Source organism: Falco cherrug, chromosome 7, assembly GCF_023634085.1.
Source record: "Falco cherrug isolate bFalChe1 chromosome 7, bFalChe1.pri, whole genome shotgun sequence".
Lineage (NCBI taxonomy): Eukaryota > Metazoa > Chordata > Aves > Falconiformes > Falconidae > Falco > Falco cherrug.
In genome coordinates this window covers 54,023,771-54,039,265 of record NC_073703.1, presented here as the reverse complement: position 1 = coordinate 54,039,265, position 15,495 = coordinate 54,023,771, and the positions used below count along the sequence as shown (strand labels likewise).

Here is a 15,495-nt window from a genome sequence, read left to right as displayed (position 1 = left end):
AGGAAAACATTTAAACTAAAAACTGGGGAAAGCCAAAAGGCACAAAGGAGCACCTGATTCAGACTGACACAGTCCCAAAGCGGTTACAGCTAATGCTCCTCTGAAAAGGCTAAGGGAAATAAACAGCTTAATACAAAAAAATAGAAAAGGCAAATCAGACATCCAGTCACTTAGTTAAACAGCTCTGGTTCCCAGCTGTCATTAAAGTGTCCACACAGAGACAACAGACAGTAAAATGACTGGTACCCATCAGTTTCATCCTAAATAGCCATCAGTTTTAACATCCTCAACATACACAATGTCTAAAGACACTGGTTAATGCCCAAGCACGTGTATGAGGAACGCTCTAGCATGCAGTATCCCCAGAGCATCAGGCTCTTGTATTTCAGGTATAAATCACTGCATTATTTTCCCAGTGCCTCTCTTTTAAAACATGACGGCGATATCCGAGCAGCCCCTCAGCCGATGCCAGACAAGGCGCCTCTGCAGAAGCACAGGAAGAAGAGAGGTCTCCATAGCAACAGGGGCCACGGGGGCTCTCACAACCCCTCTTCTGCACCCACTCCCCAAACTCAATTTTTCTTCCAAAGAGAATTGCTTAGTAGTTCACCTGAAAACACATAAGACCTATTCCAGACAGACTTCATCAAGACTGCAACCTGAACTGGGTTTACTGCTGAAGGGTCCATTATTCCTGAGGCTTGGAACCACACACACAAAAATGCAGGAGGAAATTATTTCCATAATGTTATTATACTGTAATATGTTATTACTATGCAATCATTACATGCAAATATTACCACTCATATAATTAAATTTGTCTGATGCTTTTTATTAGACTTGTTTTTCAGTCACTTTTTGCTTTGCTAAACTGTAACTATTCCAGCTAATCAGCAACAAAGTTAATCTATGCAAAGTGCCTGGTTTAGAAGATTTCATCTAAAACAACCCAAATTTTTCCAAGGATGACACCAGCAGAAACAAAACATCATCCTCCCCATCCCCAGACCTTCCCCCCCTCCCCCCCCCCCCCCAAGATGGTTCTACCCTTTTTGGGGGCAGAGCTACAAATTTTTGCTGGAGCTGTTGCAGACATGCCCCTCATTCTTTAAAAATTCTCTCAGTCCAGTCTTTAATCATGTACCTGCAGTATTTTTTACTGCAAGATCTCCTGCTTCATTCTTTATAGAAGATGCCTGTGGCAAACCTCACTGGTAGCTATTCCAAGCTACAAATATTTATTCCTTATGCTAGTATACATTTATCTTTACAAACACATTACCTAGACTGCCAGTTACTTTAGGATTGTATCTTAGAAGGGACCTATCCCTTTATAAATGAGGTGCTGTAACAATTCCATTTTACATCTCTGTGCACAGGTGTCAAGGCAGGGAGCTGAAAAATCAGTTTCAAGGGCAGGGAGACAAACAGCTCATGCGAAATCCTCAGGAAAAGGGGTAAGCCTGAAGCCTTTCCTCTTCTTGTCCTGCAGGCCACTGGGAAGCCAGCACAAGTTCACTTTTCACTTGGAAGTCTGGTACCTGTTTAAAAGCGCACTGTTTTCTTTCAAAGGACATCTCCCTTTGATATCATCACAGCATGGTTAGAAACCAGGAGGTGACCAATCTAACCCACAGCTTCCAAAAAAGTACTATAACCACTAGAATAGAGTTCAACTGTATCAGAGCATCCTCAGCCTTTCCAGTAAAATTTCTGTGTAAGACAGATTTGGGAAGACCAAAGAGCAAGTAATAAATAATTGGGGTTTGGGGAATGAGGCTCTTTGAGGTGCTGATCTACAAGGTCTGGGAAAATTTCCTGGATTTGGGGTTATTTGGGAAACTTTCTGTGCATTTTTTACTCACTGTAAGAAGCATATTCAGTTTAGCAAGTAGGCACTGGCACTGTAATTGTAATTTTCATCAGGTGTCTAGTGTGGGGACTTCTTCCTAGAAGCCTGAAAAGAATGATTTTTTAAAAGAAGAAATTCATTCATTTTTATCTACATGGCTAACAGGAGCACATACAGACTCTCAGACCTGGGAAATACAAAATACGAAAAGAATAGAAACTACAACTCACGATAACAGGATATAATCTCACCTAAGCCTAACATGACATGAACTACATGGTAGCACATGTACATCAGTAAAAGCACAGCTCATATAAGCTCTGCCATTTAACTACAGTCAACGGTATGTAAATAAATGAACTGTGGAAAAATCCATGTCAAGAGTGACAGCTAACATTCTGATTGCCCTCAAAACTCTTATTCCTGGTCTTCCTTCCCCTTCTCCTGAGAATAACAGGAGGTGCTATTGTCCATTGCATTTTGCAATTTTATCCCCCTTTCAAGCTAAGCTCACTGTGCACACTGGCTATAAATCCTTGGGAGATCCTCTCCTTCATTTCCAGGATGCCCTCCCACTGCTTGCACTCAATTGAAAGCAGCTGCAGTCACCTCTAGCAACCTTTCCCCACCAAAGCTCAGAAGTAATACTCCCTCTTCCTTCTGTCAAAGGTTTGGTTGCTGTGCTAACATAGTAATTAGTCTCTGCAGATTGATTACCTCTAATGGCAAGAGAAAAATATCCTTTGTGGAGCAATATTGTTCTATTCCTATATTCACTGCTAATCTGATCTCAAAAATCTTCTTTGATAAAAACAATGCTATTAAAAATTTACTCACTTTTGACAAGGAGCCCTATGTCATCCCCAGCTTTAAAAAAACAAAAAAGCATCTTCGAATTGCCATTCATCAGTCTGTCACCTATTTAAAAGTCATTGTCCACGTATATCCTATTTCAAACTAGTGACAGCCACACAAGTAAAAGCAGTAACTCGTATTCTTCTGATTCAAATAGCTCATTTTTTTCACAGTTACCATGTTCAAATAGTCTATTTTCATAAACTGTTTATTTATTTTTGAATAGCAGCCAAGAATATACTAGAGCTTTCTGCTGTTTTCTTTTCATGCTGGAGGAGGGGGTAGAGGGAAGAAATTATTTGAATTAAAAAATACTGTTTCAGGTTAAATCCAATGAAAAACAACGTGTAAGCTTTGCTCTACCCCTTTGACCTCAGACTGAAAGATCTGAAGCCTCTATTTCTTCTGACTGTGATGAGTAACACCAACAGCATTAGTGATCCCCCTTTGCAGCCTGGCTGCTCTACTGTGCATTACTGAAACACACTGCAGTGCTAGTTGCAGTCCTACCATACTGTATTTAATCCACACAGCATGTTTTCTATATTAGAAGCCCAAACAGCTTGAGATATGCCCCCAAAAATGGAATTGAAACCACTGCATGAGCTCCATCTCACTATATGGTCATCATGATAAAAGAACGAACCAGAGAAAATTTAGAATGCACCCAGTTTACACAGGTCTCAGGAGGGGAAGAACGGAATTAAAACCCAAGAAACAGTTTCCTAGGGTAATATAGCAATTTCTGTGCCGCATGCTTCTCAAATGGTGGAAATTTCTTTGCCTTAGGGTCCTCTTATCTGTAAAGCTAATGCAGATACATCCACACAGCCCAATGTAGCTCCCAGTCTATTAGTCACTATGGGAGAAGCCAGCAGAGCCTCACTTCTCTGGCCCATGGATCTCAGTCAGCCAAATCAGTCTTCTCTTCACCCCAGTAGCAGGCAACAAAAACTGGTTTCCCCTTGAATGGATCCTGAACTTCCTGGTTTCTGTGCTTGCCCTGTGAGAACAAGCAACAAGCCCTACCCATACAGAAAACCTAGCACAAGAGCGTCATGGGCACAACCATCAGCAGCCTGCATTGCTCTGGGACATGCTGACCATTATGGTAACAACAAATCATCAAAAGCTGAAGTTTAACTATTCTCCAGCAAGACGAACCAACTTCCCATGGGCATGAGAACACCACAAATTTTCCTTCTCTACCATTCCAATGGTACTTGTCAGTCCTCTTCCAAATAAAACCCTACACAGTCAGCAAAACCCATCAAAACTCTTTCTTTGATTTAAAGGAAAAAAAAAAAGAAGAAAAAAAACCAAGCAGAACTTCACTCCTGCTTAAAGAGGAGCAACTTCAGAAACTGCACAAAAACATACGCTTTTCTTATGAATTTGTATCACTGATGGCACTCTGCTATTACAAGGCCTTCTAGCCTCAAACATACTTGGTACCTCACCTTGTGCATTTGCGAAATAAGTTCACCAACCTGTGCGAAGCAATTACGAAGGTCCCCGAATCGATTCCCCAATTCATGCGCTCAGCTAAGCACCACAGACAGAAATGGATTGCAAATCCTGAATAAACTGCTAACTTTTCCTTCACAGAGGCAAACGGAGCTGCTGATCAGGATAACTGCATTGACCAAATTCCTCTCTCCAATGCCTCGTCTTGTGCAGAAACCTCACAGTAGGCTACAGCCAAAGGAGCATGCAACAGGTAGTACTAGTTGGGTTCAAAGTACAGAGATGCAGATTTACCCTCTTTTATTTTTCAGCCTTTCAAGATTAAAATCATAAGTGGTCTGCCAAACGAGAACTTCCACAGAAGCAGTGGAAGAGCAACAGCAGGAAGTTTGTGCAGACTCAAAGTCACATGAACAGCTATTTAAAACTGTAGCATTTAAGCACTTTATAGCCTCATTAACTCCGTAACTCACGACCAAGTTATATGAAGAACTCTCATCCCTAACTGCCCTCAATTATAAGAGATTTTTACACTCATAATTATGTTTTGTCCATTCCAAACATGGAATAATCTGATTCTTTACAAAATCAGCAATTTTTAACAATGAATAATTTCTACAAATTAGGACAAAAAACAATAGAAAAAAATCTGCCGGTTAGAAGCCTCTTCTTGATACTTCTGGTTGGTTCTACCAGTCAGATCCTCTGAGGCAGGTGTTAAGGTCACACCCTGGTTCAAGCTCTGGCAAGCTTGTAACAACTGCATAACCCCTTTCAAAGACAAAAATTCTAGAATCTAGTGTTATCGTTATTGCTAGCTAAAATAAATAAATAAATTGAGGATGTGCTTTCAATATATTGTAAGGTAACCATACAGAACAGTTTGACTCTTTCTTGCCTCCAGCAGGTATCATGAAACACTCACCATAGCACTGTCCTTTCACAACTTAGTGAAAATTAACACAAAATTTCTCCTACTGTTACAAGCCTCCCTAAAAGTCTCTAATAATGGTCTTAAACAGGAGGAAAAAAACCAGAGTGTCCATCTCTCTTACAACTATCACTATCACATTCTTCTGCGCAGCAGAAACCCTAATTAAATTCACAACCCTGACTGTGACTCTTCCCTCTTGTAGGACCTGGAACTCTCCATGCCATACACTGCTGAGTACTGGGGTCTGACATAAACATTATCCAGACTGAGGCATATACCCACACATCCTGCCTCCCCTATCTGTGCTTCAGGGGGAAGGAGAGTCCTAATTCCCCTTGAAGGGTTTCCCCTCTGCAAAAAGAAATCTGAGACTTCCTGGACCAAAGAACTGCTATTCCTCCACTCAACTGCAGGGCTCACCTGATGGAGAAGAGCTGGATGCCACCCACGGCTCTAAGGACCATGGCAGTAGAACAAATGAAGAGGAAAACTTTAATTAATGGCCTTTGTGTAAGCCTAAGTGTGAGGTAAATATCAAGTTATTCTCCCCTACTGATGCAGAGATAGTGTGCAGCATGCCCACAAGCAAAACTTCTGGCACATATAAGGGTTGAGCATGCAGGTACCAAAACCCTAAGACCTTCTGAAGAAGGGGGCTTCAGCTTCTTTGTGGCTCTGTTTCCATTCAGTAAAGAGGGAACAGCCATACATTCATAGGGGTGATATGGGAAGACATTTTTAAAGACCTCAAATTTTCAGCTGTTACAATAGCATATCATAAATGTTCTTAAAATAGTGTTTCGGGGCAGCAGGGAGACTGGAAAAGAAGGTAGTTTGAAAAAAATAGTTGCTTTCCATCACTGTAAATTCATGATTTTTCCATCACATGTAAATTCATGGAAACACTGCTAACATCTGTCATTGATCTGCTGCGTTTTCATATTTAAAAAACAACATGATTTCTCTCCTGTTTTGCTCTTTGATAGGCCTGAAGAAATTACTGATCTGGAAGCTTGATCAGCCTCCCAGCATCCAATCTGCTGATAATCCCCCTGTAACAGGTCCAAATCTTTTCCCAGAGTCCACCTCTCAAAAGCAAATTGCTGGAGTGCCAAACCATGACTTACAGTAGTCTTGCAAAATTTATAGCTATGGTATTTTTTGGTTGGTTGTTTTTTAAGAACTCCTAGCTGCTGAAGGCATGACTACACAAGAGCGTGTGCTTTCTTCTTCAAATAAAGTTGGAGGATCCATGCTCATGAAAGTAAGACTGGACATATGACCCAAATGACTCTTAAAGCTCAAAACCCAAAAAGTAAAGAACTACAATTCTGACTTTTCTCATCCAAATTGTTATTTTTAGGACACTACTTGCTGGCTATCATTTTGCGTCAAGCACTACCCAACATACAGAAAACAAGAGTCATTTCCCCACACTACCTACGTGCTAAATAGAAAAAAAGCAAGAACCATGAGGATTACTCCCACTGTACAGAAGAACAGCTGAGGCCAAAAGTCTCAGTGATTTACAGGAATAATCAGTTTCGCTGACTGAGCCCAGAGCTCAATGCTGTCCCAAAACTAGGTTTACCATCTTCTTAGCAACAATTTAAGTGATAGTAAATATTACCAAGAAGAAATGGGTATTAGAATTAATTACCATGACTACAGAAACAGATTCTAGCATTACTCAAGATCAGGGAAAGCAGAAACAAATCCTTGATAATAACAGCCAGTGACCATCAGCAAAGTCCTACTGAACTCTCCTGAGAGAGCTGGAGGCTTTCCCAGTCAAGCCTTGTGTGGAAAGCCTCATCATTTCCAGTAACCAGCTTTGAATGATTTAGATAGTAGTGGCATGTTACTGAAATCTGCTCATTGATCTCCCAAACAGTGCTAACTGGAATCACCATAAGGCTTATTTTGCATTTTTTTTTTTTTGTAAGAAATGCACATGTATTCATAACAAAACTACATACTATAAGCACCTTGAAAGCAAATGCACACACGCATTTCTAAAGTTATATGGCAATATATTGCTAGTTTACTACAACATACTTAAAGTCAATGATTCCTACTTTAAGGCTAACAAGTAGACAAGATTGGATATGGTTACGCATATTTACAGCATAAAGTACTTCCAAAGAATTAATTTAAATCTGCAGGACACACAGAACTAGTGCAGTGTGAAACAGAAATTCAGTAAAACTTGTTTAAAACACTCCACACCCTTTTCTATAGTAAAGAGAACAGATCCCGTTACAGTTGAAAATAAGGAGGTAAGCAACCCACTTAATTTTTGCTTATTTAAGTTCTGGTAGAAAAGTTTGCTAAGTAACATATGCATGTAATGTACCAGTTCTCATCTGTGATGAATAACATTTCACAGTAATAGCTTTTTACACATCAAAAACCCACAAGGAACTTGAAATCATACACCTGAGGACCTAAGATGCAAAAAGAAGAGTCATTAAGACAGACAGAAAATCATGCTAGTTACTGTTTGGTCTGCAGTCCCTGACCACAAGGATAAACAAACCACATGAACAAAAAACTCCGGTGACACACACTCACCCAGCAAAGAGCCTACGAAGATGACAATTTGCACCGTGGTAGTGAAAAGCCTGTAGGTCTGCTCTTCACCGTGCTCCTCACGCTCCACGGCGCCAGCCTCGCTGCCATTCCCACCCTGCCACACCATTTGCCCAGCCGAGGTGTTCCTCAACTCCAGAGCTCTGGTGACAGCCTGGTATGGGGCGTGCTCGCTTCCGTTCCTCGAGATCCAGCTTTTGTCGTACCCCATGGCCAAGTTCCTGCCTTCCCTGCTGCCACCTAATAACCACAGGTTATGGAGCCCTTGCCTTTAATGACTCAGTGGAGCCAACCGGCAAAAAGGTGCTTCTAAGGATAAAGCCCCGTCTCTGACACTCCGTGGCACCTTCACATTTCTGTGTCCCGGAAGGCAGGGCTGGCTTTTCACATTTCTACCTTACAAATCGTGACAGCCGGTACAGAAAAGCAGAAAATAAAGCAGGCTCCTCCTTGCAATTAGCTGTCCCATATTTCTCACTTCACCACACCACAGCGTTTCCTTTGCACGTTTTACTGCGATAAGGGTGAACGAGGACATTACAGTCCCCACGGCAGCTCGTCTTCCCAACCCCACCAGAAGGTCACCTCACGCCCGCCGCGCACACGCTCGCGCGCTCACGGACTTACTATACGTTAAATCCATTTTGGAAAAGTTGATGGACCGCAAGCTGTGTCCCCCCCACGCCACTCTCAGCCTTGGCGCTAGCCGTTCTCACAGCCCTGGCAGAGGACAGACACCTCTTTCCCCGCTGTACATCTCCTAGCGCTCTCCTCCCTCCTGCCCACTCCTGTGGTGAGACATGGCTCCGTCCCGCGTCCCTCCTTGCTCTGCGCGACGCTGGACGCCCAGAAGACCCTTACACAGCGTCCAAGGAAGTAAATGACCGCTCAATGGCTTCCACTGCACTCCAGCTATTTCTCGGGGAAAATTAATTTGGTTTGGAATCCCAAGGCGGGGGGCACTCGAGCCCCCAGTCAACCAAAAAGCCTCCGTACGATCCCGCGTGACCCGCTCTGCGCGCGCCCGGCACCGAGCGCGGCTGGCGGTGGCAGCCCCGCTCGTACGTGAGACAACATCGCGGCCCGACCGCACAACCGCGCGCCGCCGCCGCCCCGCCGCTCCACACTGCGGCCCGCCGCCAAGCCCCGCCGCCCGCGGGAGGCGGTGGCCCGGCGGGGCGGGGCGGGGCGCTGAGCTCCCGCCTCCGCCGCGCTCCCCAGGGGCGGGGGGGCCGCCATCACGTGGGCGCGGCACTCGGAGGGGCCGGCGGGGCCGCCATTTTACTGGGGAGCGGTGGGGTGGTCGCGGCTGGGTGGGCAGGGCGCCCGCAGCTTGGCGTCGGTGGGCGGGTGGTGTCTGGAAGTCTCGAGTTTCTAAACCGGTATTGTAAAACGGGTCCGTAATTCTGAGGACAGAATTTCAAAAGACCGTGCTAGCTTCTAGATATATGTATTATTTGTTAAAATTGAGATTTTTTAAAATACATAATGCGTCGGAAAAACGCCTTCGTATGCATAATGGGTTTGGGCTTTAATTGTGTAAAACGTGTGCATCCGTATAGTGGGTGCACATTCGCCTTTAACCTGAAGATTTTAGGAGGATGGCTAGTTAAAAATTGAGCCAGAAAGGGGTTTTCAGCTTTTGGCCGGCGAATCTGGGAGCGCCCCCCCGAAGAACGGCTGCCCGCGAGCATCGCCCCTGCACAGCAAGACCCCGACCTGACAAAACATACTTCTGTGAGGTGTCTTGTTTCCTGAGATGTGAACTGGGATGATAACGGGGAAGGGCTGTGTATTCTGCCACAGGTTCAGTGCTGACCTCAGGGGAATGGGGACTGCCACTGCCCCATCCCACCACAGGCCCTGGAGGCCGTTGGCCAAACAAACCTCCACCTGCACCTCCGTGTGCTTGGGCCCTGCGCTTTGCAGCTTCCTCTGTGGGTGTGCAAGTGTCTCAGGTCTTTGCTCCAGGCTCTTCTCCAGTAACTCATGTATTCCCCACTCCCAGCCTGGCCCCAGGCTTACTCACCCGCCTACCCTTCCCTCTTGCCCCTACTCCCAACCCATTCACCTTGTCCACCCAGTCTCAGTTTTTCCCACATTTCCCAGGCAACATTCATCAGCTTCCACTGTGCATTTCCCTCATCTTTGTTTCCTGGGACTCCTCAACTGGCTTCTTCCTCCTTTTGGTTCCCCCAACGTTCCTGTGGCCATTTTGGCCAATCTCCATGACCAGACTGACCTTCTCCCAGCCACCTGCAAGGCACTTTTCTTCACAGGGCCACCCCTTTCTGCAGCTCCTCCCTCTGGGACCCTTCCCCTCTCTTCTGCATTTCCCCTAGAGAGACTCACCTCCCCTCAGCTGTGCACGGGGGGAAGTGAAAGCATGCTCTCACATCGTTAAATTTTAATAACTAGAATTACATTTTAATGTTGTGGGATATGAGGGTTTGAAATTTTCTCTTAAATTTTGGCAGGGTAGCTTCTGTCCCGATGCAGTCTGGCACATGTTTAAGGCAGGTGGCTCTCCGGTAATTGTTCACTGTAGTCCCATAAATCTGTGCAGAACATGTGAATATTCACTCCCACCCCCACGCCAAATAATACTTGGTTTACTTTATGCAGGTTTTCACAAGGCTAGCTAAGCAAAGCCACAGCACTGAAAAAAGTTATCTCTTCCCCCTCACCCATCAGATTTTCACACTTCTGCTAGCGTGCAAGACTTCTTAAAAGAAATTCTCAGAATGTTTTTATGATGATGTTATTTTTCTCTGGCTTTCTTCTTAGAAACATCATTGTAGAAGAAATTAAGAGAAAAAATAAAACAGCCTGAGGTAGACATCTGGTCTAGAACATTTAATCCCAACTCGTTAAAATTTTGCCAAGTCAACGAAGAACCAGAACAGTTGGGCAGCTATAACAAGGCAGAGTTACCTGACCCACCCATTGTCACACAATGTAACAGGGGAATAGTTTCCCATGTGCTGGGCTGTGTGCCTTACGCAGAGTGCTTGGAAAGCATAAACCCATCAATTCTGTTAAAGAAAATTTTACTGAAGTTTCTTAATTACTTACTGCATCATTATCTCAAAATTAGCCATCCTTGCTGTGTCTTTGTGTGGGAGAGAAGATGAGTCTGTGACCTAGAAACTTTTCTTTCTAGTCTTTAACACAGAGAGACTATTTATACAAATTGATAGATGAGCATACCCAACTGCACCAGTGGATCAACTGTAGCAGTTACTTCTAAGAAGGTGCAAGAAACTCTAGTGGACATCACATTTGACTGCGTAGAAGGAGATCTCTCTTGTTGCTAGATAAACACTACAGAGCTTTGGTCACGTTTCCCACACACACTCAACACAAAAAAAGATAAGACAGAAAAGTGCTGCTGCTAAAGGTACATTCCAGGTCCCAGGCATGGTAAGGAACAGAGAACAGAATCAGAACAGCGATACAATTTAAGATTTGGGTTTTGTTAGATACTAATGACGTTATGAAACTACCAGTTATTAAATAAGTTATAATCCCAGATGGGACCATAAAAATTCAGTTTAACTGAAGCTGAAAAATAAACAAAAGTATGCATGTAAGAAGCTTTCAATTTCAGAAGATCAAAGAGAGGTCTATAGAAACTATTCATTAGACTAAGTCCCTCCTTAAGTGGTCTATTTATAACAAAAAGTCAGTTTCCGAAGGTCAGGGAGTATAGTAAAGATCACCAGAACTCCAATGATCAACAGACCTTGTCCGTAAAATAAAGAGAAGCATCAGAAGATTTTTCATGCAGTTGCAAAAGTAAAGAAAAACTGAGTCCATTATACTGTAACAGTAGAGATTTAAAATAATGCAAGTATGGCTGTGAAACCTATTTTATTTGTTATCAATTAAGATGATGGAACTTGATCTTTAGGGAAAAGGTAACTAATGGGGATCCTGGTATGGACATGACTAGGTCTAAGGCAGAAGGAAAACTCCAAGATTAATTTCATTCCGTTTCAGCAGTTCACACTGGTTTCCTACATTTTATAACAAATGAAATCACCTAAGTATAGTATATGGGTGCATGACAACAAGCTGCAGACTACTGGAACATTTTTCTTTGCCTGGAGGTTACACACCTAATTAGATAAGCATGTATGTATGAATGATCCCAAAACTTTGAAGGCTACATCATCCTGTGACAATCCTTCTGTCCAGTAGTTACCACACGAAGTGACTGAAGAAAAGCACGTTTTTGCCCTGCTCACCTGTACTCCCCTCACAGCCCCCAGCTGCCTCCCCCCGGCAAGTCCCGCCGGGGGCACCCAGGGGCTGATGGGGCACTCACAGGGTCTGGCCTCACTCAGTGTTGGCGGTTCAACCAGCCAAGGACTAAGGGGCTGCTTGTGCTCCACCTCCTGGCAGTTATTAAAGCGATCACTGGTGGAAGCATTTTTTAGTTTCCACATGAATTTGCAATCTCCCCCAGCTCTACATGAAATCCATTCTGAATCTTGTGGCTCTTTTTCCCCTTTACAAATCTTTCTCAAGGTCTATTGAAAAAATCTATACTTGCATGTGGTGCGTATCTCTGCATTTGCAGGTGTACCTGGAGGCATGTCTTGGGAAAGGTCAGACTGGACATTAGGAAAACATTCCCCACTGAGAGGATGGTTGGTCAAGCAGTACCAGCTCCCCAGGGAAGCGGTCATGGCACCAAGCCTGTCAAGAGTTTGAGGAGCATCTGGACAATGCTCTTGGTCCCATGGTCTAGTTTTAGGGAGTCCTGCAAGGAGCAGGGAGTTGGACTCGGTGATCCTTGTGGGTCCCTTCCAGTGGCGCTACACTATGGTTCCATGAGGTACAGCTACTGGCCTACACAGCTGCGAGGCCGAGGCGCCGGGGACAAGGCGGGGGGCACCGTGAGTGGCCGCAAGGGCTGAGCGGGCACGCCGGCAGCGGCGGGCGGTATGCTGCGGTCCCTCACACGGCGGCAGCGGCCCTGCGAGGCTGCCGGGCCCACAGCCCTGCACGGCGCGGGGCGGAGGCGAGGGCTGCGGGACCGTCCCCGCCTCTTGCCGCCGCCGCTAAGCTCCCTACTAGGCCCCAGGCGGGGCTGGTCGACCCCGGCCGCCCGGCTCCTCCTCTCGTCGCCGCGGAGGCGGTGCCGGGGCGCAGCGGAGCGCGGCCCCCTCTGGGCGGGCGCCGCTTCCACGGTGGCAAGTGCCGCGGGGCTGCCCGCCATGGCTGCCGCCCGCCCCCGCCCGGGGAGCTGACATGGCCCGGGCGAGCGGCGCGCAGCAGCTGCCGGCGGAGGCGGCCGCGGAGCCGCCGGAGAGCTACCAGCTGCGGCAGGAGAACGAGCTCCAGGTGCTGGAGTCCATTTACGGGCAGGACTTCCAGGATCTGCGGCAGAGCCAGGCCTGGAAGGTAGCGAGTGGGGCTGCCGCAGCCGGCCGGTTCCTGCGCGGAGCCCGTGGGGCGGCCTAGGGGCGGCGCGGCCCGCAGGCACGGCGCGACCCCTCGCCCGGCGGCCGCTCCCCCGTTGGCGCGGCCCGCAGGTGCCAGCGGGGCAGAGCCGCTCGCAGGCCGGCCCCGGGCGGGCGGGAGCAGCAGGCGGCAGAGCGGGGCCGGGCGGTGGGAACGCGGGTGCCGAGTCCCGGCGCGGCTGTTGCTGCGCGCCCATGGCCCGCCCCGCCCCGCGGCGGCCCGGTGACCCGCCGGCCCGGTGACCCGCCGCCCGCGCAGCTAACGCGCTGGGCCGAGGTGTGTGCGCTGTAATTACAGCTGTGCCTGTAACTTACATTGCAATTAACTGTCAGACTTTTGTAAAATTGCCTCTTAATTATAATTCAACCCTTAACCGGCTAATTATGTTACCTGCTTAATTTATTCATCTCGTCAGTATACATGTTGCTGATCTTCGCATGTTCATTATATGTTGTGGTTTACTCGAACTGTGGCTGTTTCCGTAATAACGTAATACTTTAATTTTCGGATTTATAGTATTAATATAGTATTAATTACAGCTAATTAGTGCTCAGATCTAGTACTCCTTTTTTTTTTTTTTTCCCCATTTCTCTTTTGTGTCCACAATGTCTAATTAATAATTCTCTTCCATCTGCGTCCGTGGCACTGTTGTCCTGTACCTGGAGGTACTGGTCACTCTTTTCCATTCCCCACCTTCCCTCTACTGTCGTTTCTTCTAAAATTCTTTCGTCTTGAGTTTCTACAAAACGTATCATAGCCCCCCTGCTGTCATTTTGCTGCGATAAACCTGAATTTCAAATTCTTGCAGCAACCTATAACTTCCCCCCCGCCCAGGGGTTGGTGTGACCACTGTGTAACTTGGCTGGGTTCTCAGCAGTGTTCCAGACCTCACTCCCTATTAAATCATACCTGACATTCTTGTGACTTAACCTGTTCTTGCCCCTGCTGGAAATGCAAAGGGAAAATAGAGGGGGCAGTGACCATCTTTTAACCTGTTCCTGTATTTATTATTCCTTGTCTTATTTCCCTACTTGTTTGTCATGTCAAGGTCCTGTGTTGGGTTTTTTCCAAAAAAATCAATTTTCTAATTGAAAAGAAAAAGTTTAAAATGTTTATATGGGCATGTTTTTCTTTATTCTGATTTTGAGTAGGCAATTTGAACAGGATAAGGGGGAAGGGCAATTGATAAAATTATTTTTTAATGCCAAAACCAAAAATGTAATACCGAAAAATTACTATCCATTTGCTTGGCCACACAAGGTGTGTATATGGATGTGATGTTATAGTCTATTGCCATGTCAGAAAATAAAATACTGACTGGTGTGTGTTGGTGATCTAAAAAACCCACGAAATAAACAGTATTGTTCTTATAATGCTTTAATTTGTGATATCATAAATAATCTGTTGGGTTTTTTTCCTACTACTAGCCTACAATAAGCAGAATACATGGGTTTTATTATAAAACCTCATTTTTGCTCATCCTGAATCATCTTTCTAACAACTGTAACTACACTTATCTGAAGACTTTGTAAAAATACACTGGATAAACTGTGATAATCAGCGAACCAGTTCACACTCATTGAGCAACGTCAATACCTTAATAGATTTTTTTTTTCCACAGTTTGGATGGTCTAACCTGAATTCTGCCATAATATAGGTTGTGAGAGTTGTGTGCTTCCATTAAAACAAAACAAAAAAAACCCTTTTAAATCAAAAGTTTTGTTTTCCATTTTAGGTACGACAACCTCCTGAAATTAATTTAGTTCTGCGTCCTCAGGGATTGACTGGTGATAATGAAGTATATGCCAAAGTTGATCTGTGGGTCAGGTGTCCACATACTTACCCCGATACGTGAGTGAACATTAAAATCTAACCATTTTTCTCTGTTTTCCATAGTAAGTATAAGTTGAATAAATGTTTAGTGTTATTCGTCACTCTTATTGTTGCTTTCTGCATGTCAGTATTTGTTAAGCCTGTGGTATTTTATAATAGGCAACTGTAATATTTGGCACCTGAATTGGATGTAGTCTTTTGTGCAATGGAGAATAATGGGGATGCATTTGTCAGTTCAGGACTGCAGCCCCAGTTTGTTGTTTGGAGAGACATAAACACAGGTGTACCTGCTAGCATCTTGGTGCCCTTTTTAAACTTCTTCAGCTCATGACTTGCTGAGAGAGGGACTGAATCTTCATTTTTAAAGCGATATGCTGTCTCAGTTGTATCCGCTGTTCCCGTTTTCTCCTGGATTAGCCTTTTGAAAGAGTTCGCCACAGGGAATGTGAAAAGGATTGCAGATGATCCATTTGTGCTATGGCACAAGCAG

The 15,495-nt window shown here is 45.1% G+C and overlaps 2 protein-coding genes across 5 annotated transcripts in view; one reads left to right on the top strand and one right to left on the bottom strand.

The window, feature by feature from the left end:
* GPR176 (G protein-coupled receptor 176) overlaps window positions 1-8,675 on the bottom strand; it is a 36,407-nt gene extending 27,732 nt beyond the window's left edge. The window contains exons 1-2 of one of the 4 annotated variants that reach the window (XM_055716649.1): window positions 7,683-7,777; window positions 1,866-1,957 (exon numbers count right to left, since the gene is read on the bottom strand). Coding sequence is in view for 2 of the 4 variants with exons in the window: in XM_027808098.2 (XP_027663899.2) it covers window positions 7,683-7,911 (229 nt within the window). In the remaining 2 variants the exon portion in view is untranslated. Of the gene's footprint in view, window positions 1-1,865; window positions 1,958-7,682 lie in introns of all 4 variants that reach the window. The other 3 variants (XM_027808098.2, XM_055716646.1, XM_027808099.2) reach the window with 3 other exon arrangements.
* A 4,196-nt stretch (window positions 8,676-12,871) lies between these two features.
* EIF2AK4 (eukaryotic translation initiation factor 2 alpha kinase 4) overlaps window positions 12,872-15,495 on the top strand; it is a 37,504-nt gene continuing 34,880 nt past the window's right edge. The window contains exons 1-2 of the mRNA XM_055715297.1: window positions 12,872-13,112; window positions 14,908-15,023. Coding sequence (XP_055571272.1) covers window positions 12,960-13,112; window positions 14,908-15,023 — 269 coding nt within the window. The 5' untranslated portion in view covers window positions 12,872-12,959. The remainder of the gene's footprint in view (window positions 13,113-14,907; window positions 15,024-15,495) is intronic.